This window comes from Rana temporaria, chromosome 2 (genome assembly GCF_905171775.1).
Source record: "Rana temporaria chromosome 2, aRanTem1.1, whole genome shotgun sequence".
NCBI lineage: Eukaryota > Metazoa > Chordata > Amphibia > Anura > Ranidae > Rana > Rana temporaria.
Window position 1 is genome coordinate 420,264,642 of NC_053490.1, and position 25,473 is coordinate 420,290,114.

At 42.9% G+C, this 25,473-nt stretch overlaps 1 protein-coding gene across 2 annotated transcripts in view; it reads left to right on the plus strand.

The window, feature by feature from the left end:
• The window catches only part of PCYT1B (phosphate cytidylyltransferase 1B, choline), a 107,788-nt gene that overhangs the window by 53,457 nt on the left and 28,858 nt on the right, over positions 1-25,473 (plus strand). For both annotated transcript variants that reach the window (XM_040338206.1, XM_040338207.1), the window contains exon 2: positions 17,994-18,093. In XM_040338206.1, coding sequence (XP_040194140.1) covers positions 17,994-18,093 — 100 coding nt within the window. The remainder of the gene's footprint in view (positions 1-17,993; positions 18,094-25,473) is intronic.

The following is a 25,473-nucleotide window of genomic DNA, read 5'->3' on the forward strand; positions in this document are numbered from 1 at the left end:
TCCCCAAATGCAGCGATGTCCCCCCACAGATGCAGCCATGTATCCCCCCATCCAGCCATTGTCTCCCCCCATCCAGCCATAGTCTCCCCCCCATCCAGCCATAGTCTCCCCCCCATCCAGCCATTGTCTCCCCCCATGCAGCAATGTATCCCCCCATCCAGCCATTGTCTCCCCCCATGCAGCCATGTATCCCCCCATCCAGCCATTGTCTCCCCCCATCCAGCCATTGTCTCCCCCCATGCAGCAATGTATCCCCCCATCCAGCCATTGTCACCCCCCATCCAGCAATGTATCCCCCCATCCAGCCATTGTCACCCCCCATCCAGCCATTGTCACCCCCCATGCAGCCATTGTCACCCCCCATGCAGCCATTGTCACCCCCATGCAGCCATTGTCTCCCCCCGTCCAGCCATTGTCACCCCCCATGCAGCCATTGTCACCCCCCATGCAGCCATTGTCACCCCCCATGCAGCAATGTATCCCCCCATCCAGCCATTGTCACCCCCCATCCAGCAATGTATCCCCCATGCAGCCATTGTCACCCCCCATGCAGCCATTGTCACCCCCCATGCAGCCATTGTCACCCCCCATGCAGCAATGTATCCCCCCATCCAGCCATTGTCACCCCCCATCCAGCAATGTATCCCCCCATGCAGCCATTGTCACCCCCCATGCAGCCATTGTCACCCCCCATGCAGCCATTGTCACCCCCCATGCAGCCATGTGTGTCTCCCCCCATCCAGCCATGTGTGTCTCCCCCCATCCAGCCATGTGTGTCTCCCCCCATCCAGCCATGTGTGTCTCCCCCCATCCAGCCATGTGTGTCTCCCCCCATCCAGCCATGTGTGTCTCCCCCCATCCAGCCATGTGTGTCTCCCCCCATCCAGCCATAAGTCCCCCCCATATGCAGCCATGTGTGTCTCCCCCCATCCAGCCGTGTGTCTCCCCCCATCCAGCCATGTGTCCCCCCCATATGCAGCCATGTGTGTCTCCCCCCATCCAGCCGTGTGTCCCCCCCATATGCAGCCATGGCCCGCTTACCTGCTACCGCCGACTGTGTAAAGTACTACGGCCGGCCAGGAACATTACAGCTTTGAATAGCTTTGTAATGATTGGCGCCACGCTGCGTGTATAGACACTCCCCCTCGCTCGGGATTGGACAGTTCACCCGAGCAAGGGGGAGTGTCTATGCGTGGCGCAAATCATTACAGCTATTCAAAGCTGTAATGTTCCCGCCCGTATTACACAGTCAGCGGCGTAACGGCGGCTGATCGCAGCGGCGAATTGCGGCTCCGGTGGCGGCGGCGGCGGCGCGGGGGGGGTTAAGTATTCTATTTGTGTATCGGGGCGGGGTATCGGTGAATTTTTTTTATTAGTGTGGGGATTATGTTATTTACATTGTCATAACAACAGGGCGGGACGTTCCTCCGCCGCCGCCCATTGTTATGACAACGGCACAAACAATCGCCGATACGAGCAGCGCTCTAATGCGCACGCGGGAGATTTAAGGCTTACCCAGCATGCACATCTCGCCGGGAACAGTAAAAAAAATGCACTGCTTCAATTGCACAGAGAATGGAAACGGCCACAGCGTACAGCACAGTAAAGGAGGCAAGTTTTTTATTAATTTACAAAATGATGTGGTATGTTTTATAGATTACAATGGGATCTTTAGCTACATAACATTTGAATGGCCAAAAAAAAAAAAAAAAACGTGACCGGAGCTCCGCTTTAATGTGAGTGGAAGGGACACCGAGTGCATGTATACAGCGGCAGCCGGGTCAATCAGTTTAGCTGTACTTCGGAAACTGGAATCAGACTGAGTATGATTAGAATGAAGTTTATTAACGCAAGTATATATAAGAATATACGTTTTTGTATAATGTGTATACAGTATACCCTGTATATGAATTTGAGCTATTTAGTGAGTGTGACACATGGAAAAGGAGCACTGATTAGCATTACATATACGGGTTACTGTCTGCCTGGGCACAAGAACAGCACAATAAGTGTCTAAAGGCCTCATGCCAAAAAATTTCATAACCTGGTATTTTGAAGTTTACCAGGGTTTTCTGTCATTTAAAGTGTATTTCTAATTTTGAAGTCCTATTTAAGAAAGTCCCACTATATGTTTGGTAAGTGTTCCAGTGCTTACATTCACACAGCTGTTTTTTTTAGATTTCTTACCCGGTCTCTTAGGAGAAGGTGTAGTAGGTTAAAAGGAGTGCAAGTCCAAAGTCTTAATTGTCCAGCTGGTTACAACAAGCTGGGCAAAGGAAAGACAATTAATTTTGGGGGGCACACCATCCTCCATTCTCCATCCTCTATCAGGACTTGGTAAAATGGCAGAATGCAAGGGAAGGGGGAGTTGGGGTTCCCTTGCTACTTATACTGTGAACATGAGCACTGACTGTTTTCTATAACATCCCCTGCCTGCAGATTAGTATTTTTATGCCTCGTACACACGATCGGTTTTCCTGACAGGAAAAATGCGATGTGAGGTTTTTGTCAGGAAAACCGACCTTGTGTATGCTCCATCACACTTTTTCTGTCAGTTTTTCTGCCAAGAAAAGATTGAAAGCGGGATCTCAATTTTAGCAATTACGACGCGCAAAAAAACGTGCATGCTCAGTATCAAGCAGAAGAGCCAAACTGCCTATTGAACTTCATTGATCTCGGCTTGACGTACGTGTTGTATGTCACAGCGTTCTTGATGTTCGGAATTTCAGCCAAGATTTGAGTGACCGTGTGTATGCAAGACAAATTTCAGCCGTTTTCCTGCTAAAAAAAAAATGCGTTTTTCCTGTCGGAAAAACTGATCGTGTGTACAAGGCATTAGGAGTACGTTTTGAGTCCATTTAACATTCTGCTATTACTCTTGGATTTTTCCACCCAAGCAAAGGCCCTCTCTTGGGGGATCCCATCTGTGTAGTGAGCTGCTAAATACAGGCTAACTGGGCTCAAGTAATGACTGTGCACATTTTGATAACTTCTCAAAATCCATGATCAGTGCCCTTCTACCACTACCACTATCACTTCGTCTTAGGCCCCATACACACGGGAGAATTTATCCGCGAATACGGTCCAGCGGACCGTTTCCACGGATAAATCCTCTCAAAGATATCCGCTGATTTCGATGGGATGGAGTGTACACACCATCCCATTGAAATCCGCGCGGAAATCCTCTGGCGATGACGTGTCGCGCCGTCGCCGCGATTATGACGCGGCGACGGGCGCGACGCTGTCATATAAGGAATTCCACGCATGCGTCAAATCATTACGACGCGTGCGGGGAATCCCTTTGGACGGATGGATCCGGTAAGTCTGTACAGACGAGCGGATCCATCCGTTGGAATGGATTCCAGCAGATGGATTTGTTGTGCAGCACAACAAATATTCGATCTGCTGGAATCCATCCCAGAGGAGATTTCTCCGCGGAAAGAGATCCGCTGGCGTGTACACACCATAGAATCTATCCGCAGAAACCCATTTGCTGGGATTTATCTGCGGATGGATTCTATCGTGTGTACGGGGCCTTAGTAGAATGCATCATGGCTGACTGCAAGTACTTCTCAAAAGGTTTAGTGTAATTTGTCCCAACAGAAAGCCATAGGTCAAGATGCTCTCCCTCTCATTAACATACTATAGAAGCTCAGCTTCTAAATAGTTAACCCTATGTTAGGACAGTGTTTAAATGTACCGTATTTGCCGGTGTATAAGGCGACCAGGCGTATAAGACGACCCTCTAATTTTACAGTTTTTTGGCCTGTACTCACCGTATAAGACGACCCCCTTTCCGAGGCTTCCAACGCTTCATATTTCTTCTTTCTGGAGCCATATCCTTCTTCATTCTTGCTGGAGCTGGAGCCTTATGCCCCGTACACACCATCACTTTATGTGATGAAAAAAAACGACATTTTCTGTGAAGTAAAAAATGACATTTTTGAAACTTCAATTTTCAAAGACGAAGTTGCCTACACACCATCGTTTTTCTCACAATGTTCTAGCAAAACGAGGTTACGTTCCACCACGTTTTTCCATTGAAGCTCACTTCATAAGTAGCTTCTGGGCATGCGCGGGTGTTAAAACGTCTTTTTAAACGACGTTTTTTGCTACACACGGTCAATTTCTGTGAAGTAAAAAACAACGTTTTGAAAAACGACACATAAAATTGAAGCATGCTTCAATTTTTTTTGGTCATTTTTTAGAAGACATAAAACGACGTTTTCCCCCACACACGGTCAATTAAAGTGACATTTTTAAAAACGTCATTTTTTTTCATCACATAAAGTGATGGTGTGTACGGGGCAATATTCTTCTTCATTCTTGCTGGAGCTGCAGCCATATTCTTCTTCATTCTTCCTGGAGCTGGAGCCATATTCTTCTTCATTCTTCCTGGAGCTGGAGCCATATCCTTCTTCATTCTTGCTGGAGCTGGAGCCATATTCTTCTTAATTGTTGCTAGAGCTATATTCTTCTTCATTCTTGCTGGAGCTGGAGCCATATCCTTCTTCATTCTTGCTAGAGCTATATTCTTCTTCATTCTTGCTGGAGCTGGAGCCATATTCTTCTTAATTGTTGCTAGAGCTATATTCTTCTTCATTCTTGCTGGAGCTGGAGCCATATCCTTCTTCATTCTTGCTAGAGCTATATTCTTCTTCATTCTTGCTGGAGCTGGAGCCATATTCTTCTTAATTGTTGCTAGAGCTATATTCTTCTTCATTCTTGCTGGAGCTATATTCTTCTTCATTCTTGCTAGAGCTATATTCTTCTTCATTCTTGCTAGAGCTATATTCTTCTTCATTCTTGCTGGAGCTGGAACCATATCCTTCTTCATTCTTGCTGGAGCCATATTCTTCTTAATTCTTGCTGGAGCTGGAGCCAATCATGGAAAACGATGTATTCTATTAATGAATACAAAGCCTGCTTGGATTGGCAGAGGTTGTTACCCCAATCCGAGCAGGCTCTGTATTCATTTGAATACATCGTTTACCGGGATTGGCTGAGCGGTATATACTGTATGTAGCCGAAGCTACATACAGTATTACCGCACTTCCAGCAGGCATCAGAGCAGCTGACCCGGCGTATAAGACGACCCCTGCTTTTTGGACATTTTTTTTAAGTGTAAAAGGTAGTCTTATACGCCAGCACATACAGTAGTTAATAACTGATAATGAAGTCTGCCAGCACAATACAGACAGGGTTAATTATGGCAAACACAATTCCTTGTCCCTTCATAAACAAAAAGAACTAAGTAGGATTTTTTCCTTGCTGGAGTTTCTAGACAGGAGCATCTAAGAAAGGTAAGCTGCAATTTTTACATCTATTTTTAAAATATGCTATTGTAACAGGGATATTTAACAAATATTAAGTAGTCGTTATCCCAATTTGGCTGCAAAAGTGGAAGTACACTTTAGGCCAGCTCATACACTGTAAGAAAATCAGTAGTTCTATCCTAAAATGAAAATTCATGATTAGAACTGTGTTTTTTTATACTAAGGAATTCAGTTGTCTGTCTGCAGACACTAGACGTACAGTAGAAGAAAAGAAAAACCTCTTTGGTTATATTTGTAGTAAGTCATTTTTCTCCTTTCTCTTCCTGATTACGTGGACAATACTTCAGGAGACAATAATTCCCTGCTGCGATCTTCTTCCAGGAACTCCAGTTACTCAAGTTTTTTTTAGAGTTCTGTTTTCTTGTGATTGATTTTTCCATGCCCTATGATTGAGCTGTAGTAAGCTTGATTCTAAGTTAAATGCCCTGAGTCACTGGGAAAAAAACATACAGGAGTAGTTCCTTAGGTCATCACAATGAATATAACAAAACTATATATCAGTAGAACAGTAGTAAAAATGTCCAAATAGAAATTTAGCTGATGGAAGCGCGTTCATCCGTAGTTTTACCCATTTTTTTTCTTGTAGGCTCGTGATCTTTGATCGCTTTTATATAAAAAAAAAAAAAAAAATCGTAAAGAAATACCTGTTAGGACTCATGCACACTGGATGTTAAAATAACGTTATAAAAAGGCCAGTAGCATTGCAGTGGGTTTTCCAACTTTTTTCATCTTTTTTTAATGTTTTTTCAATAGCGTTTTTTTTGCGTTTTTTGTAGCGGTTTTTGCATTAGCGTTTTTTTTTGTTTTTTGTTGAAGAAAACATTTTTCTTTTTTTTTTTTTTCAATGGATCAAAAACGTTAAACGCTGGTGTGTGACGTTTAGATAGTTTAGTTTACAGCTAAAAAACTTCTCTCAGAACCCACTCGTTTGTTTTTTTTTACTGCTCAAAAACGGCACTACCCAAAACTGTTGATAACAGCTTATGTGTGCATGGACACAGAGGATAACATGATGAAGAGTTTATTGACTGTAGAAAAAAACGTCTACTGCCAAAAACAGCTGCTGTAAAAATGCCCAAAAACATCCAGTGTGCATGAGGCCTTAAGGGTATTTATTTTATACACAATATGACAGGTATTACTGGACTTTATTATACTTATATAGTGTACAGTATGTATCTTTTTTTTGTTTTACACTTATAATTAAAGTTTAGAGGTGAGAATAAACTGTAGATAAGATATAAAAACATAATTGAAATGGCAATAAACAAAAGAAAATAATCTGCTGTTGATACACAATACTCTGTAACTAGATGTAAAAAACAATGTAAGTTTTCAGACTTTTTTCCAACGTCCCTCTCAAAAACATGTCATTACCCTGTTTAACACATTTTAATTCCCAAACCTATCATGAAGCACATTTCTAAATGCATGTTTTAACGTATGCCACAAACACACTCTCGGAATTTCCGACAACAAATGTTCGATGAGAGCTTGTTGTCGGAAAATCCGACCGTGTGTATGCTCCATCAGACATTTGCTGTCGGAATTTCCAACAACAAATGTTTGAGAGCTGGTTCTCAATTTTTCCAACAACAAAAGCTCTTGTAGGAAATTCCGATCGTCTGTAGCCAATTTAGACCTACAAAAATCCTACGCATGATCGGAATCAATTTAACGCATTCTCAGAATCATTGAACTTCATTTTTCTCGGCTCGTCGTAGGGTTGTACGTGACCATGTTCTTGACGTTCAGAATTTCTGACAACATTTGTGTGACCGTGTGTATGCAAGACAAGTTTGAGCGAACAATCAGTCGAAAAAAAAAGCCACGGTTTTGATGTCGCAATGTCCGATCGTGTGTACGCGGCATTAGAATTTTCAAATAAAAAACAAAAAGTTGGTAATTTTATTAAAAAGAAGACAAACTAGAAGCTTAGATCTAGGTGGTACCACACTCCGACTGTTTTGCACTGCATACCAGTCACAGTGACATCTCAGACACATGCCGGAGAAGTCATACCTCCACGGGCTAACTCCTAGATATATGGTGGCAAAGCCTGGGGATCCAACAATTCTGGCTTTAAGTCCACCGCCTCATCACCACACCTTTTCATTACGTCCAATTCTTATTATACCACACTACCATGAACCTGAAACAATACAAACAATTAATAATAACCCTTTTACCAAATGTGGCCAAATATGTGATTCCACAACAGTAGAAATCATAATTTCCTCCAACCGTTCAAGTTTTTCCCAGACAAACTTAAATTACACCATGGAATATGAGATTCACATTAGCCAGGATACTATGAACTAATGAGTGAGTACACCCCTCACATTTTTGTAAATAATTTATTATATCTTTTCATGTGACAACACTGAAGAAATTACACTTTGCTATAATATAAAGTAGTGAGTGCACAGCTTGTATAACAGTGTAAGATTATTTTCCCCTCAAAATAACTTAACACACAGCCATTAATGTCTAAACCGCTGGCAACAAAAGTGAGTACACCCCTAAGTGAAAATGTCCAAATTGGGCCCAAAGTGTTAATATTTTGTGTGGCCACCATTATTTTTCAGCACTGCCTTAACCCTCTTGGGCATAGAGTTTGCCAGAGCTTCATAGGTTGCCACTGGAGTCCTCTTCCACTCCTCCATGATATCACAAAGCTGATGGATGTTAGAGATCTTGCGCTCCTCCACCTTTTAGGGTTTAGGTCTGGAGACATGCTTGGCCAGTCCATCACCTTTACCCTCAGCTTCTTTAATATGGCAGTGGTCGTCTTGGAAGTGTTTGGGGTCGTTATCATGTTGGAATACTGCCCTGCCGAAGGGAGGGGATCATGTTCTGCTTCAGTATGTCACAGTACATGTTGGTATTCATGGTTCCCTCAATGAACTGTAGCTCCCCAGTGCTGGCAGCACTCATGCAGCCCCAGACCATGACACTCCCACCACCATGCTTGACTGTAGGCAAGACACACTTGTCTTTGTACTCCTCACCTGGTTGCCGCCACACACACTTGATGCCATCTGGACCAAATAAGTTTATCTTGGTCTCATCAGACCACAGGACATGGTTCCAGTAATCCATGTTCTTAGTCTGCTTGTCTTCAGCAAACTGTTTGCAGGCTTTCTTGTGCATCATCTTTAGAAGAGGCTTCCTTCTGGGACGACAGCCATGCAGACCAATTTGATGCAGTGTGCGGTGTATGGTCTGAGCACTAACAGGCTGACCCCGCACCCCTTCAACCTCTGCAGCAATGCTAGCAGCACTCATACGTCTATTTCCCTAAGACAACATCTGGATATGACGCTGTGCACATACACTCAAGTCTTTGGTCAACCATGGCAAGGCCTGTTCTGAGTGGAAAGAGAGGAAAGACAAAAGGCAGGTGCCGCTTGAGTAAAACTGTGCAATTTTAATTTCACAATAGCATTAAAACACTCATTCTGAGGTATCTTTATATATAGGAGTCCAGTGATGTGTCCATCTCTGCTAGTGCCAGCAATGCTTCAGTAGCAGTCTCCGTGTGGAGGGGAGCCGGTATTCTTTCCAGTGAATGATTTTCAGGTCTCGGGTGGCAGCCAGAACGAGGCCTGGAGCGCAAGCTGCGAGTCTGTGCTGGGTGCTGGAGCGCGGCTTGAGGCGGGATGACGTCATGGACTGTGATGCAATGCGTTTCGGTGTGTGCGCAGTGAGGAGATGAGAGTCACCGTGCGCACCTTTTTCAAGCTGCCTTGTATTGGCTGTACACAGCCTTTTTATATGCCATGGTGGTATCGCCACCTAGTAGGGCTAGATGCAAGCACACTCCATACAATAGAGGAGACTCACCCTAGTATTGGCACAGTATGCATGGGGCAGTTAAAAGATACTTTCTAGAATATGTAATAAGGCTAAGAGGGAGCATATAGATAATACAAACAGGATACCCATAAATACATAATATGGAAATAACAATATTGAGAACAGTGAGAACTCAATATTATTTCCATATTATGTCTTTACTAGGGTGAGCCTCCTCTATTGTATGGAGTGTGCTCGCATCTAGCCCCACTAGGTGGCGATATCACCATGGCATATAAAAAGGCTGTGTACAGCCAATACAACTCAGCTTGAAAAAGGTGTGCGCGCCGAAACGCGTTGCATCACGGTCCGTGACGTCATCCCGCCTCACGCCGCGCTACAGCACCCAGCACAGACTCGCAGCTTGTGCTCCAGGCCTAGTTCTGACTGACGCCCGAGACCCAGAAATCATTCACTGGAAATAATACCAGCTCCCCTGCACACGGAGACTGCTACTGAAGCATTGCTGGCACTAGCAGAGATGGACACATCACTGGACTCCTATATGCCGTCATAAAGATACCTCAGAGTGAGTGTTTTAATGCTATTGTGAAATTTAAATTGCACAGTTTTACTCAAGCGGCGCCTGCCTTTTGTCTTTCCTCTCTTTACATGCTCTGGAGTTCAGTTTCGGCTCCCCTTGCAAGGCAGCCCAGCTGTCACCTCACCACAGAGCAATATTTTGTGTATTTTTTTCTGTTCTGAGTGGAACCTGTCCTGTTAAACCACTGTATGGTCTTGGCCACTGTGCTTCAGTTTCAGGGTCTTGCCAATATTCCTATAGCCTAGGCCATCTTTATGTAGAGCAACAATTCTTTTTTTCAGATCCTCAGAGTTATTTGCCATGAGGTGGCATGTTGAACTTCCAGTGACCAGTTTATGAGAGTGAGAGCGATAACATCAAATTTGACACACCTCCCCATTCACACCTGAGACCTTGTAACACGAACGAGTCACATGACACTGGGGAGGGAAAATGGCTAATTTGGACATCACTTAGGGGTGTACTCACTTTTGTTGCCAGGGGTTTAGACATTAATGGCTGTGTGTTGAGTTTTTTTGAGGGGACAACAAATTGACATTGTTATACAAGCTGTACACTCACTACTTTACATTGTAGCAAAGTGTAATTTCTTCAGTGTTGTCACATGAAAAGATATAATAAAATATTTACAAACATGTGAGTGGTGTTCTCACTTTTGTGAGATAGTGTACTTTCTTAAAATCTGGACCAGATGGCACCTCTAAAATTCTGTTACATACAGGCACATCATGTGCCCTTCACCCTAGCGTTTCATGCATGGTCAACCAATCTCCTCTTTCTTGCCATGCTGACAGAAACAGGACACCATTCACTCAAAGCACGCTCAACCAACCGCAACTCAAGAAATGGCTGTGAAAATTGGCCAAAACCTGCTTGAGTGTGAGGGGCATAGCAGCATTTCCACCTCCTAAGTGTCACTCCCCACCCTCACCTTAGCTTATTTCTGACCTTACCCAATATCCTACTTATCTTCTCAAAGAACCAATATGCCACTCCTCTATTCCCCCCCCCCCTTACTCTCTATAACCTTTTTCTCTTGTAACCTAAGAATTACCCTGTACTGCTAGCTCCCCCATCCCTTCTCTACCATGTCTCACATATTAAAAATGGCTCACCCTTTTTAGTTGAATTTTATATCAATAAAATATCTTGCATACAAATTGCAGATGCAAAACACACAAAAAAAAGTACAGAGGTAACATATTCAAGTCTTCCAACATTGTTAATCTACACGCATTAGCGATATAGTATATCATAATGCATCCCATAGAGGAAGATGTTAAGAAATAAACAAATGCGAAAGGGCATTCGAGGCTTTAGTCATCCAGCTTGTAGCCAGTAAAACTAACAAATCTGCCAGAACAGTAAGGCAATAGCCTAATCATAATATCAAATGGAGGATATTAAAAATAATTGGTAAACATACCAAGCTATGAAGAAAAAATAAACAAACAGATAAATCTGGTGACAAAGGAAATAGAAGGTACAAAATGAGAAAGCAGTGAAGAAGAATGAAGAAGGAGGAGACAAACCGGAAGAGGTGCACAGGTTGGGGGAAAGGGTGATCATTGCTCACTCCATCATGGCTGACTATTATTCAGGAGGATCTTCCTCCATGATCCAATCCTGGAACTCCAAGGAAAATTGGAACACAGACCAGGAGGACCAGGTTTGATTTTTTTTTTTTTTTTTAACTGTTCTATTATGTCGTTTTACTGCTACAACAGATGCATAAGATCCCTGATAGAATCAAGTTCACTTGCACATTCCGCAAGGGAGGGTATGGAAGTAGTTTTACCAGTGAATACCCACCCTGTCTGAGGACGTCCTTCTTGGCTGACGTAATAGATTCTGGAATCATGGAAAGAGTTCTATGGTAGGAGAGAATGGAATTTGGGTAACTATGAGCTTACAGTGAAGATTTAAGATTTGTGTCCAGAACACTTGAAGGGGGCATGGAGCCTTTAAATGTGTGGCACTTTCAACAAATATCCGGAACTGTGTTTTTAAATTGATGAAGGATGGAGGGACATCTGTACCACCTGGTGGTGAGTTTGAACCTTTTTTCCTAGGGTTTGTTGCCATTAACAATTTGTGGGGCAGGTTAAAAAAAATTCCCAGTCTGCCCGGGGGAATAGTGGTCCAAAGTTATTTTTCTCATGTTAGCGTGTATGAAGAGGAATATGGGTGGAGGATAGAGTACTTAGAGAGGACATTTGAAGGTGAATCATTCTGTAAGAGTAGTGTTTCAAATGTAGTAGGACCAACAAAGATATCAGAAAATGTATTGATGGAGTATATTTAGAAAATGATCTGTTGTCTCTGTAACCACTGTGCAGAAATATGTGAGCGACCACTGGGTGGGCCTACGGCTGTCAGATTGGGGTATCTGAGGGAGCTGATGGTGAGTGAGCTTATCACAGGGGCCAAAGGAGGTTCTGAAGGCAGGCGGGAAAGCTGGGTTAATGAAGAAGGAGGGTCATAGGGCCCAAATAGTTAGACAAATGAAGTGTAGAAAAGTGTAGAAATGGACCGATCCCAAATACAAAGTGTCTGCTGCATAAGTTCTGGAAAAGATGGAGAGCTCTTACGCATCAGGGGAGGTATACAGGATAGTGCATAGAGGTCTATAAGCTTCATATAACTTTCTAGTTGGACCCATAGTTTGGAGGAAGAGTGGTGGAGCCAGTCTAGAATCCTGGTGAGAACCACCGCCTTATGATCAAGATAGGTATCAGGGACCCCCTCCCCGGGTTTCGGGGAAATTGAGTCCTAGAACATCTGGGATATGATGCTTTCCAAATAAATTTTAAGAATAGATTGTGGAGTTTCTAAAAAGAGTAGGAACCTAGTTTGAGGGGGAGCATCTGATGTAAAGAAAAAGTGGAAAGATGTACATTTTAAGAACATTGGGGTTGATTTACTAAAACTGGTACACTCAGCTTCTAACTTCAGCTTGTTCAAGTAAGCTTTGAAAAATAAAACATGGAAGCTGATTGGTTTCTATGCACAGCTGCACCAGATTTTGCACTCTCCGGGTTTAGTAAATCTGCCACACTGACTCTACTAAGCCAGATGCGTGTCATCATGTAAGTATCCAGGTCCAATTGGGTTTTACTAAGAAGCGGGAGGAAATGCAATAAGTATAGTTGGGAAATTGTAGCGGGTAGATGAATTCCTGATAGCGTATAGATGTGGTACAAATTATAAATGGGAAGTTGTTTTTCAGTTGTTGTATATGGCGAGAAGACAAGGAGATGTTGTGAAGTTCAGATGTGGTGTAGTTAACCTGGAAATTACTAAGTGTGCCAGATCTCTGGAACTCATGGAGGATCGAGGGCAAGTAAGTATGGGATTGTGTCACATGCCATCAGCAAATCGTCATAAAAAGGGACTCATTTCAAGTGGAGTGAGCCTACTGTAATACCAGTTACACTGGGGTTGGGTCACAAAGCCATCACTAAATGTTCCATTGTCAAAATATACAGAAGGGGGGGCAGGGGACATCCCTGATGGGAAGTGTTAAATATATTAAAAGTTGGAGAAAGGGAGACATTGACTCTAATTCTAGCTGAAGATGAGGAGTATAGCGACATTATTCTGGAAACCATATGACGGCATAAGCCTATCTGTTCATGGGACAGTTTTAAAAATTTCCAATGAATGCAGGTGAACTTCTTCTCGACATTAATCGACAGGTGGCAAAGGGGGATATTGTGGAGGCGAGCGTAATCCATTAAGAGGATGGTTTTTAAGGTGTTACCTTTAGCCTCTCTTTCACTTACAAAACCCACCTGATCAGGATGGGTGAGGCAGGTAGCTGTCTGTTGGTTATAGCTTTCACACAGATTTTCAGATCAACTCCAATTAATGATATAGGTCTCTAGTTTGAGCAGAGAGTGGTTTGGGAATAAGGGAGATGTGGGCTTCAAGAAATGGAGGCGGAAAGTTGGCTCCATTTGCCAGGGAATTGAAGAAATGGCAAGAGCAAAGAGAAGAAGGGTTTTGTTGAACTTGGGTGTGTACCTGTCCAGACTGGGGCTCTTTCCAGAACAGATATTTGTGATGGCAATAGCAATCTCTTCTTTAGTAAAGGGTGCTTCCAGGGACTCAATCGTGGAGCAGGCATCTCATCTTCATAAAACTTGGTGACCTAAGTCACTAAACATTTATGTAATAGAGGAAGGAGAGGAAATCATCTCATTGTTTGGCCCTTTAAGCTGTGCAATGTAATTTTGTCATGAAGATACCTAGCCAGGGATCTACTGCACTGGTCTTTAAATTTATTATGGTGTGCAATTTTTCCAGCGAGAGGGTGGAAGTCTCCTACACTTAACGAAGGTGAAAACCAGCTGCTGATATCCCTGAAACTCTCACAGCAGAAGGAGAGCCCCTGGGCCAGATTCTTGTACATCCGCGCAATTTTGTGCGGGCGTAATGTATCTGATTTACGTTACGCCTCCGCAACTTAGACGGGCAAGTGCTGTATTCTCAAAGCACTTGCTCCGTAAGTTGCGGCGGCGTAGCGTAAATTGGCCGGTGTAAGCCCGCCTAATTCAAATTTGGATCAGGGGGGCGTGTTTTATCTAAATCTACTGTGACCCAACGTGATTGACGGTTTTCCCGAACGGCGCATGCGCCGTCCGTGGAATTTCCCAGTGTGCATTGCTCCAAAGTACGCCGCAAGGACGTCATTGGTTTCGATGTGAACGTAAATGACGTCCAGCCTCATTCACGGACGACTTACACAAACGACGTAACTTTTTCAAATTTTGACGCAGGAACGACGGCCATACTTAACATTGGTACGCCGCACTTATGCCTCATATAGCAGGGGCAACTATACGCCGGGAAAAGCCTAACGTTAACGTCGTAACTTTACTGCATCGGTCGGGCGTACGTTCGTGAATTCGTGTATCTAGCTGATTTACATATTTCGACACGTAAATCAGCTTACACGCCTCTAGCGGTCAGCGGAAAAATGCAGTTACGATCCGACGGCATAAGAGACTTACGCCTGTCGGATCTAATGGATATCTATGCGTAACTGATTCTAAGAATCAGGCGCATAGATACGACGGGTCGGATTAGGACTTACGACGGCGTACATGGCGCTGCGCCGTCGTAAGTCCTTTCAGAATCTGGCCCCTTGAATTTAGTTTCTAGTTCTCTGAGTCTGTTCATAGCATTGGTGACATCATTTGCCAAGTTCAAAACGAAAAACGTTTGTCCCGTTCACAGTAGCAGAAAAGTGCAGCAAGGGTAATGGTGTCAGTCCTCGGGAGAGGTTGGTGGTCTGGATCCGGTGTCTCTGGAGGTGGTTCTGGATCTAGGATTTCTGCATTGCTAAGGGAGGGGAAGCATAATTGCTGGGGTGTCCAACCAGTTTGGGACTTGTACCACTTAATGGTATAGAAACTGGAAGAAAGCATGCAACTGGTCTGGATTTAAAAGGGAGAAGGATTGTTCTCCCTGTCTCACCTGGATACTAAAGGGCTGACCCCATGGGTAGCTACAACCAGACAGATCACATCAAGTAGAGGTCCGATCACCTGTCTCATGTGGAGTGTGTTATTAGACAAGTCTGGGAACAGATGGACTGTGGAGTTGTCAAAGTCCAGTGGGCCATGGTGCCAAGCTTTACACATGATCTCTTCTTTAAGCATGTAATAATGCACCCAGCAAAGAACATCTCATTGATGTTTGGCGAGGTCTTCCCTAGGGCTCGTGACTTGGTGAACCCTGTCCAGTTCAATTGGATCATTAGCATCCCTGCCGAGCATAAGTTTAAAGTGATTGTAAAGCTTGAATTTATTTTATTAAATTATTAAACATGTCATACTTACCTGCTCTGTGCAATGGTATTGCGCAGAGCAGCTCCAATCCTCCTCTACTCCTGGCTCCTCCTCTTTGGAGAGTGACCCCATAGAAATTTGACATCCCCTTTAGCCGAATATTGTTTCTGTGGCTTTGATTTTCACTATCCTCTATGTGGAGCTGAGTAAGTGCAAGTGCAGAGATGGTAGATTCAGATGCTGTTACCTGTTGGTGGAGGGCTTCCATATTTTTGTAAAACTAAGTTTCCATGTTTCCAGGCCCAAGTGTCAGAATTGGCTTGAAACGCTGAGATGAGGGTGGTAATTTCAGAGCCAAGCGTGTCAAATTTGCTGTAGGGCTATCCTCTGATGTACCAGGAGCCAACATGTGCTCTGTGTTGACAGATGAGCCTGAACCTGAGCTTGGAGCACTGATGGATTGCTGGATATTGTTGTAATATGTTGGCCGATTTATTTATATATTTCAGTACCATATTGACCAGGAATTCAGTTGAGTCAAAGCCAACTCAATTTTAACATATCATAGGGACAGCCGATGACCCTTTGATGTGTTAATCTTATGCAAGTCTACCTAGGTATGTGAGGTATGACCTGTTAATCCATTTGAACATTTCAAAGGGTATATTGTTTACATACTTAAGGATGATAAAGGACCATAGAAGAATATTTATTTATTTATTGATGCTAATTAGACTTGAGGGGGTATTCATGGGAATATGTTGGCCTAGTAAACATTTTACAGACCCAAATGCCATTGTCAGTAATTATTAGTTGGGTCTTTTCATGTTAAGAGCAATGCATTTGGTTGACCTAGCAGAACCCCCCCCCCCCCCCCAGTGTCAGCCCAGGAAGAATCAGGTATCTGCGGGAAATTGCTCACATCATACTAATAACAACTAATTAATTATCTACACACAACTACTATATCACTACAGATATGTTTATTTTACAGAGAGGGGGAGGCTGCAGGAGCGCCGCTGGCCACCTGCTGCTGGGCAGGAGTTTTTCCCAGCGCCATTTTGTCCCTCTTGGGCCAGAATTCCTGCAGGGCTGCCTGCAGAAGGTAATGCTGGATGGATCTGAGGCTCAGCAATGGCATTAAGGAGAGAGCTCTGCACAGATATGTGTTGTATGGGCAGAAGCAGGTGGTAAAGCAGTCAATAGCTACCAGGGTAACACAGCATTTACTCCCTCCTTCATTCCTGTACAATAATCCATCTTCCCCTTGCACGACTTTTGCATATATTTTACATTGTCCATCACTCTTTGTAAAATACCTGGTGCGAGGGAAGCATGGGGGAAGTGGACAACCTTAGCTTACTTTTCATCCTTGGTTAGAAAAACGTCAATAAACGAATACCTCAATACAACTGCAAAGTCTATTTTGACTCTACTTTGGTGTAGCTGGGACCTTAGGACTACCACTCCTACTCAGCACCTTATGTATCCATTATGTTTAATAATGTTAGGTTGTATTGCAATACAGTTTTCATAAATTCCCTGGTCTAGTTAGTTATTTTAAGCTGACAAATTGATAAAGTTTAAAATATTTTAAGAGCTTGTGTTGATATGTGACTGCTGCATCCTACTGGCTTCAGCTGTCATCCTGCCTTTCTCATTGTGACACAGTGACAGCTGAAACTGGTAGGGTTGATGGTAAACATATTTATGTGATCACCATGATTGGCAATCACATGATCGGGATCCTATTAGTATGGATCCCAATTGAGTGTGAGTAAGCACGGTCCCTGACTGTTAGCATTGTTTTGCAACATACATGCACTATTTCAGCTGGAACAAGCTAAACTTTTAAGGATAGTCTGCTTGTCATGTAATTGGTCATGCATGTCACATTGCTGACATGAGAAGGGCCTTTAGTCATGACATATTGAGCTGTGGATCTAACATACTGGATTCAGGTTAGGTAACCAGTTTTTTACAGCTCATACATAGGCTTGTATGCACTTTGTTGACCCTACCATCCATCTCTAATGCCTCTTAGCTGAATGCAGGGGACCTGTCAAATTAAGTTCTTCTTTAACATGGCATATTTTCTGTAGGCAGAGCTGGAAGATTAGTCTGCACTCTGCAGTGAATGTCACAAGCTGTTCCTGACACCAAAGGTGCAAAAATACGTAAATACCAAAAGAACATTAATGAGACCTCATGAAGTGTAGATGCTGTATTTACCTTGTCAACAAACAAATTCTTAAAAAAACAAATTAAACCAATAAATTTAACCATAATCCTAATTATTTTAATTTATTTGCTTGCTTATTTATTGTTTGGCAATTTGAAACACAGTTTAAGCAGGGAAGCCTGAAAGTATAATAACAGGTTGTAATTCACTGATGTTTGTATAATATTAATAGCCACGTGGACAGTGAATGGTTATTTATTCTCTTCTCTCTGTTTTAGACAATTGCTGCACCTGCTCCATTCTCTGTAGAAACAAGCTGCCAATGTAAAGCTCCCCATGAGAAGCTAACCATTGCTCAGGCCCACATAGGAACACCAGGTGAGCTTTTAGATTCTTGTCTTCCTGTAATGAGCAATTTTCAAAAGCAATACCTGTTGAGAAAGTCGTAGTAATCTCTGTATTTTCAGATTAAAGGTGAATTGACTAGATGGTAACAAGTTCCTTTTCTATATATTATCAGCCTAAATCATGGCCAACCTTAAGCTTTAAGCTTCTCTTTAGGCCTTTCCTCAGGCAACCAAGCATGGCCAAAAATAACAAAGGATTTACAGCATTTGTTGTATAGCTGAATACGACAGGGTCAGGGTGAGAAACGGACGTTTCTAATTTTAGATGTCAGATTTTGCTGTCTGTCAGATCTACAAATTTGGGTTGATTTACTAAAACTGGAGAGTGCAAAATCTGGTGCAGCTCTGCATAGAAACCAATCAGCTTGCAGAATTTTTGTCATATGCCAGTTTTCCCATAGGGGCGTATGTATGCTCCATGGCAGTTTTCCTGACAGGAAAACTGCTGGGAATCCTGGCGGGAAAAATGAGAACATGTTTTCCTGCCTGGATTCTTAAGCCGGCAGTTTTTCTATGGGGAAAGCCTGTCGTGGAGCATACACACAGCCAGGTTTCCCGACCAAAGCTCTCATGGCAGTTTTCCTGCCAGGAAAACTGGCCATGTGTGGGGGAAAAAGCTACCGAGCAGGTTCTCGGTTTTTCCATTGGTTTTCCCGGCGGACTTTTTACTGCCGGGAAAACCGATCGTCTACGGGGCAAAAGCCTACCTAAACAAGCTGAAGTTAGAAGCTGATTGGCTACCATGCACAGCTGCATGAAATTTTGCATTCTATAGTTTTAGTAAATCAACCACATTGTGTAGTACAATGGCTTATCTAAGCATTTAATTTGGTCTTTATCTAGTCAGGAGGACCTTTACACTACACATATGTTGGTATTTTTTTTTTCTATCTTGAAGATCAAATCTAAAACATATTTTAACCACTTGCCGACCAGCCGCTATCATTATACTGTGACAGGTTGGCTCCCCTGAGTAAATGACCGTAGATGTACATCGGGCGCTTTAAAAGCAACAGGGACATCGGAGCCGATGCGCGTGGCCGGCAGCTGCGATGTCTGCCGGCCACCCATGATCGCTCCACAGAGAGCCAGAATGGGGATCTGTGAATGTAAACCAATAGATCCCCGTTCTGTCAGGGGAGTAGAGAGAGATCTGCTGTTCCTAGTAATCAGGAACAGTGATCTCTCTCCTCCTCCAGTCACTACACTGCCCCCACAGTTATAAACACCTCCCTAGGGAACACTTAAACCCTTGATCACCCCTAGTGTTAATTCCTTCCCTGCCAGTGACATTTATACAGTAATCAGTGGCTATTTTTAGCTCTGATCGCAGTAGAAATGTCAATGGTCCCAAACAAGTGTCCAATCTGTCCGCCGCAATGTCGCAGTCTCGCTAAAAATCGCAGATCGCCGCCATTACTAGTAAAAAAAATTAAATAATAAATAAAAAAATACCAAAAATATGTAGACGAATACATATCGGCCTAAACTGATGAAGATTTTTTTGGGGATATTTATCAAAAAGTAAAAAATATTGTTTCTTTTCCAAAATTGACGCTCTTTTGTCGTATATAGCGCAAAATATAAAAACCAGAGAGGTGATCAAATACCACCAAAAGAAAGCTCTTTTTGTGGAAAAAAATACATGAACATGTTTGGGTACAACGTCGCACGACAGCGCAATTGTCAGTTAAAGCAGCGCAATGCCGTATGGCAAGAAATGGTCATTAAGGGGGCAAATCCTTCCGGTCCTTTAGTGGTTAAAGCAGGCCATCCCCTTGTCGAATTCTGAAAGAATTTTCTAAATTGAAAATCATTACTTAGAATTTTCTTTTGAAAAAACCTAGTGGGGTCACAGACCTACCCTTGATAGAAATGGTTGCCTTTCCCAAGTCTGTCCAAAACAAAAAAATAGAAAAAAAAAGAAAGAAAACTTTGGGCTAGGTATGATCTGTAATGGGTGTTATTGGCAACAGTTAAGCCTCGTACACACGACCAAAGATCTCGACGGGCGAAACACATCGTTTTCCTCGTCGAGTTCCTTGTCAGGCTGTCGAGGAACTCGACAAGGCAAGTTTCTCCATTCCCGTCGATGAAATAGAGAACTTGCTCTCTTTTTGGCTCGTCGAGTTTCTCGACAGTTTCCTCTACGAAAATGTACACACGACCGGTTTCCTCGGCAAAAAAATATCTCCTAGCAAGTTTCTTGCTGGTTTTTGCCGAGAAATTCGGTTGTGTGTACGAGGCTTTATAGTTATTTTATACAGGCAGCTTTGATTTCTCAAAATCATCATCATGCTCACAAACTGCTGATCTGCAACCTGAATAATTTTCATTGCCACAATCCTTGCTGTACGCAAAGACTAGTATTATTACATAAAAAGGTAACATCATTTCCAGCATATGCAGAATTTGAAAGTCGTATATATGAAATATTTAATGCTTAGAGGGAGATGAGTGTGAAGTCTACACATGAGACTTGACTCAGGGATGTACTCAGTCTGATGGCAGATGGCAGAAAGAGCCAAGAATAGAAGCCGTACATGATACACAAGTTCTCATTTGGGAAGGAGTTTCTTTGTTAGGTGACAAACAAATTACAGGCATATAAAAGAAGAATAGTCCTGGCTTTGTGATAATACAAATTGTATTGTACCATGGAAATGTCTCTTTACAACAGCACAGCTGATACTGCAATTTTCTTCTCAATGATTATACTTCAATGGACCACTGCATTATAGCAAATCAAAATAGTGTACACAGACTGTCATCCTTTGTGTTCAGAACTGAATGTAGAGGAAAATGGGGTGCCACTAAGAAATGCACCACCTAGCATACTTTGTCATAATTGTTCCAGAAATTATTTATTATGACTGGGAAAAATCAGGGAGGTAGCAGCCTATGTATCAGCCTCTGGTTCTTGAATAGAAAATAATGCTTTGGTCCCATGGTACCAACATAAGAAGACAATCCTATCTACCTATCTATGTTGTAAGGATGTAGCATTTGCAATGAGTCCATGCCAGTCGGGAAATCTGTTTTAGGGCTTGGTAGCCCACTTTTTTTTAAAAACAAAAGGTAAGTCTAACAAAATAAACAGTTGCCCTTGCAGGGGTTTCCACCATCAGTTAAAACATGAAAATAAATAATGCTCAGTCTCTTGATTCTCTCCTGAAGCACCACTGCTCAGGTCTCCAGCTTAGACCTATAGTTGGGTCCTTCAGACCACCTCACAGCACCCCTGTGCTCATGTATAACCTCTGAACGTTCAGCTCTCATAGCGTTTGCAGTTCACAACTGCTCTGGTCCTCAGGCTTAGTGCCTCCATCTGTTCTGTCACAGACTTTGCTTGCACTATGCAGACATGGCACACCCTGGCTGCTCCCCTGTAGCCTCACAGTCTCCTAGGGAAGGTAGAACTTTGAAACATGCCCAAACCTATGATTATAAAGGCAGTGCAAATCTGTATACACAGCCTACTGGTCTCCAGTAAGACCTGGACAATAGATTAGCGGCTTCTTCCCTCCCAAAGCTCTCTGAAAACTCCAGACCTTAAAGCGGGAATTACAAAACCTGGAGAAAGCTGCAAGATAAACACACTGGCTGCGCTCTTGTAGTGCTACAGTCTCCTAGGGAAGGTGGAGCCTTGTACCCTGCCCAAGCCTTTGATTATAAAGGCTGTGAAAATCTGTACACACAGCCTGCTGGTCTCTAGTAAGACCTGGACACAAGGTTAGAGGCTTCTTCCCTCTCAAAGCTCTTTGAAGTCTCCGGTCTCCAGACCCTAAGCCTGGATATACAAAGAAAAACAATAAGGAAAAAAGTTAGTTCACCATCGAGGGATCAAAGAATATAGCTTTGAATTTGATGAATATGATGAAGCAGCAAAAATGCAGACAGAGAATAATGAGAGGAAGAGGACTTGATAGCAGTAATGACATTTCCTTCTTTTCTACATCTTAAACAACAATTCCAATGTTATATCATGTAAAGTCAATTGGTGATTTGCCAATACAGGTATAGCACTTCAACTGTGCTAAATGAAGTCATTGTGGTTTACACTTAATATGATTTTTTTTTTTATGATTACTTTAGCTTATGAGTGGGACTGCTGGTTCTTGTCACAAATTTTGTACAGTGCAGTTAAAGTTAAGTTGCTGTTAAAGGAAACTGTGTTGCAGGCCTGTTAAAACTCTACAGCCAGCCTAGTAATCTACTGGATATGCTGTAGCTTATCTGTGGTATATATCTAGATAGATAGATAGATAGATAGATAGATAGATAGATAGATAGATAGATAGATAGATAGATAGATAGATAGATAGATAGATAGATAGATAGATAGATAGAAAATCTCACATTTTTGTAAATATTTTATTATACTATTTTTTATTATATTATTATTTAAATAACTCAGAACACAGCCATTAATGTCTAAACCACTGGAAACAAAAGTGAGTACACCCCTTAGTGAAAATATCCAAATTGGGCCCAATTAGCAATTTTCCTTGCCCGGTGTCATGGGACTCGTTAGTGTTACAAAGTCTCAGGTGTGAATGGGGAGCAGGTGTGTTAAATTTGATGTTATTGCTCTCACTCTCTCATACTGGTCACTGGAAGTTCAACATGACACCTCATGGCAAAGAACTCTCTGAGGATCTGAAAAAAAGAATTGTTGCAATACAGAAAGAAGAAGATTGCCAAGACCCTGAAATTGAGCTGCAGCACGGTGGCCAAGACCATACAGTTGTTTAACGGGACAGGTTCTACTCAGAACAGGCCTCGCCATGGTCGACCAAAGCAGTTGAGTGCATGTGCTCAGCGTCATATCCAGAGTTTGTCTTTGGAAAACAGACGTATGAGTGCTGCCAGCATTGCTACAGAGGTTTAGGGGGTCAGCCTGTTAGTGCTTAGACCATACGCCGCACACTGCAGAAAATTGGTCTGCAAGGCTGTCACCCCAGAAGGAAGTCTCTTCTAAATATGAATGATGCATAAGAATGCCTGCAAACAGTTTTCTGAAGACACGCAGACTAAGGAAATGGATTACTGGAACCATGTCCTGTGGTCTGATGAGACCAAGATAAACTTATTTGGTCCAGATGGTGTCAAGCATGTGTGGCAGCAACCAGGTGAGGAGTAAAAAGACATGTGTGTCTTGCCTACAGTCAAGCATGGTGATGGGAGTGTCATAGTCTGGGGCTGCATGAGTGCTGTCGGCACTGAGGAGCTACAGTTCATTAAGGGGACCATGAAGGGTAACATGTACTATGACACTGAAGCAGAGCATGATCCCCCTCACTTCAGAGACTGGGCTGCAGGGCAGTATTCCAACATGATAATGACCCCAAACACACCACCAAGACAACCACTGTCTTGCTAAAGAAGCTGAGGGTAAAGGTGATGGACTGGCCAAGCATGTCTCCAGACCTAAACCCTATTGAGCAACTGTGGGGTTTTGTCAAATGGAAGGTGGAGGAGGGCAAGATCTGTAACATCCATCAGCTCTGTGATGTCGTCATGGAGGAGTAAAAGAGGACTCCACTGGCAACCTGTGAAGCTCTGGAGAACTCCATGCCCAAGAGGGTTAAGGCAGTGATGGAAAATAATGGTGCAAAAAGGAGGGGAAGGGGGATAACATATAGGCACTCACATTAGCCCACATCCGAAATAATGGTTCAAAAAAGGAAATTGTACTACACTGGGTAGTGACATGGCGGACTTTCAAAGGCAATCACAGGGACATTTTTTTTGGTTTATAAAAAAAATAGATTTAATTACAAAAATACAGATATACAAATAAATTTCAATAAAATATGTTGAGAAAAATACATAAATACATATTCTTAAGCAATATATTCGTCTCGCCGACGCGTTTCGCCTTACGGCTTCTTCAGGACGAGTTTCGAGATTTTATGACTATACTTTTTTGTCATAAAATCTCGAAACTCGTCCTGAAGAAGCCGTAAGGCGAAATGTGTCGGCGAGACGAATATATTGCTTAAGAATATGTATTTATGTATTTTTCTCAACATATTTTATTGAAATTTATTTGTATATCTGTATTTTTGTAATTAAATCTATTTTTTTTATAAACCAAAAAAAATGTCCCTGTGATTGCCTTTGAAAGTCCGCCATGTCACTACCCAGTGTAGTACAATTTCCTTTTTTGGAAAATAATGGTGGCCACACAAAATATTGACACTTTTTGGAAACTTTTACTTAGGGGTGTACTCACCTTTGTTGCCAGCGGTTTAGTCATTAATGGCTGTGTGTTGAGTTATTTTGATGAGACAGAAAATTTACACTGTTACACAAGCTGTACTCTCACTATTTTACATTGTAGCAAAGTGTAATTTCATCAGTGTTGTCACATGAAAAGATATAATACAATATTTACAAAAATGTGAGGGGTGTACTCGCTTTCGTGAGATACTGTGTGTGTGTGTGTGTATATGTGTTGTAAACTGGGGAATAGGTAGCAGGTACAAAAGCTCCCTGGGATGAGCAGGCACAGATACCAAGTCCATAATATAAGTGACAAACAGTGGGGTGTTTATTGGTGCTATATACAAAGTCTTATTTACAGGTGCTGTACAGTGGGCAAACAAAACAAAACAAAAGTAATTAAACAAAAGCCTAGCCGTGTTTCGGCACTAACTATACAATATGACAAGCCCTCACTATCAGGCTGAGCAAGCCTACAGCTTGTCAGCTTTCACACAAAGGCTTAAGAGTTTTTACCAACCTCCTTGCTCTCTCACAGATCAGTACCAACTGTGTTTCCCAGGACAGAGAGCAATGGCTGTCTGCTCAGGTGAGCTTAAATTGACCTGGGGGAGAGGGCCAACACCCATAGTGGATCCTGGATCAGAGCTCCCTGAACGTATAAGAGAGGAGCCTGGGAGAGGTATAAACCCCGAACAGGACTTTCCCAGGCTCTCTCTGGGACGCTCTGCCACAGTGTATATGTGTAAAGGCTGGCGGAAGGCTAGCCTGTATTTGTGGGAGGAGTCTGCTGAGTATATAATCCTCCTCCCATGTCGGGTCCGGTGTTGGCGCCTTTTCAGGGTTACCTGTATGACCACCCACCATGCTCCGTGGGTACACTAGCCCTGTGTGTTCAGTTTACTCGGGCTCACTTACCACTCACACCAGGGTGGGGGGGGGGGTGTCTTCAGGTTCATTCACCATTCACGCACAGTGGTCTTGACGGATCTGCTCATGTTCTTGTACTTAGGTAGGTGCAGAGGGGTGTTGTTTTCATGTCTGGTGGTCTGTTGTCATATTCGCTGGTTTATGTTCCTGAGCTTGGTTCCAGGCCTGCACGTGGGCCTCATCACCAGTTCGT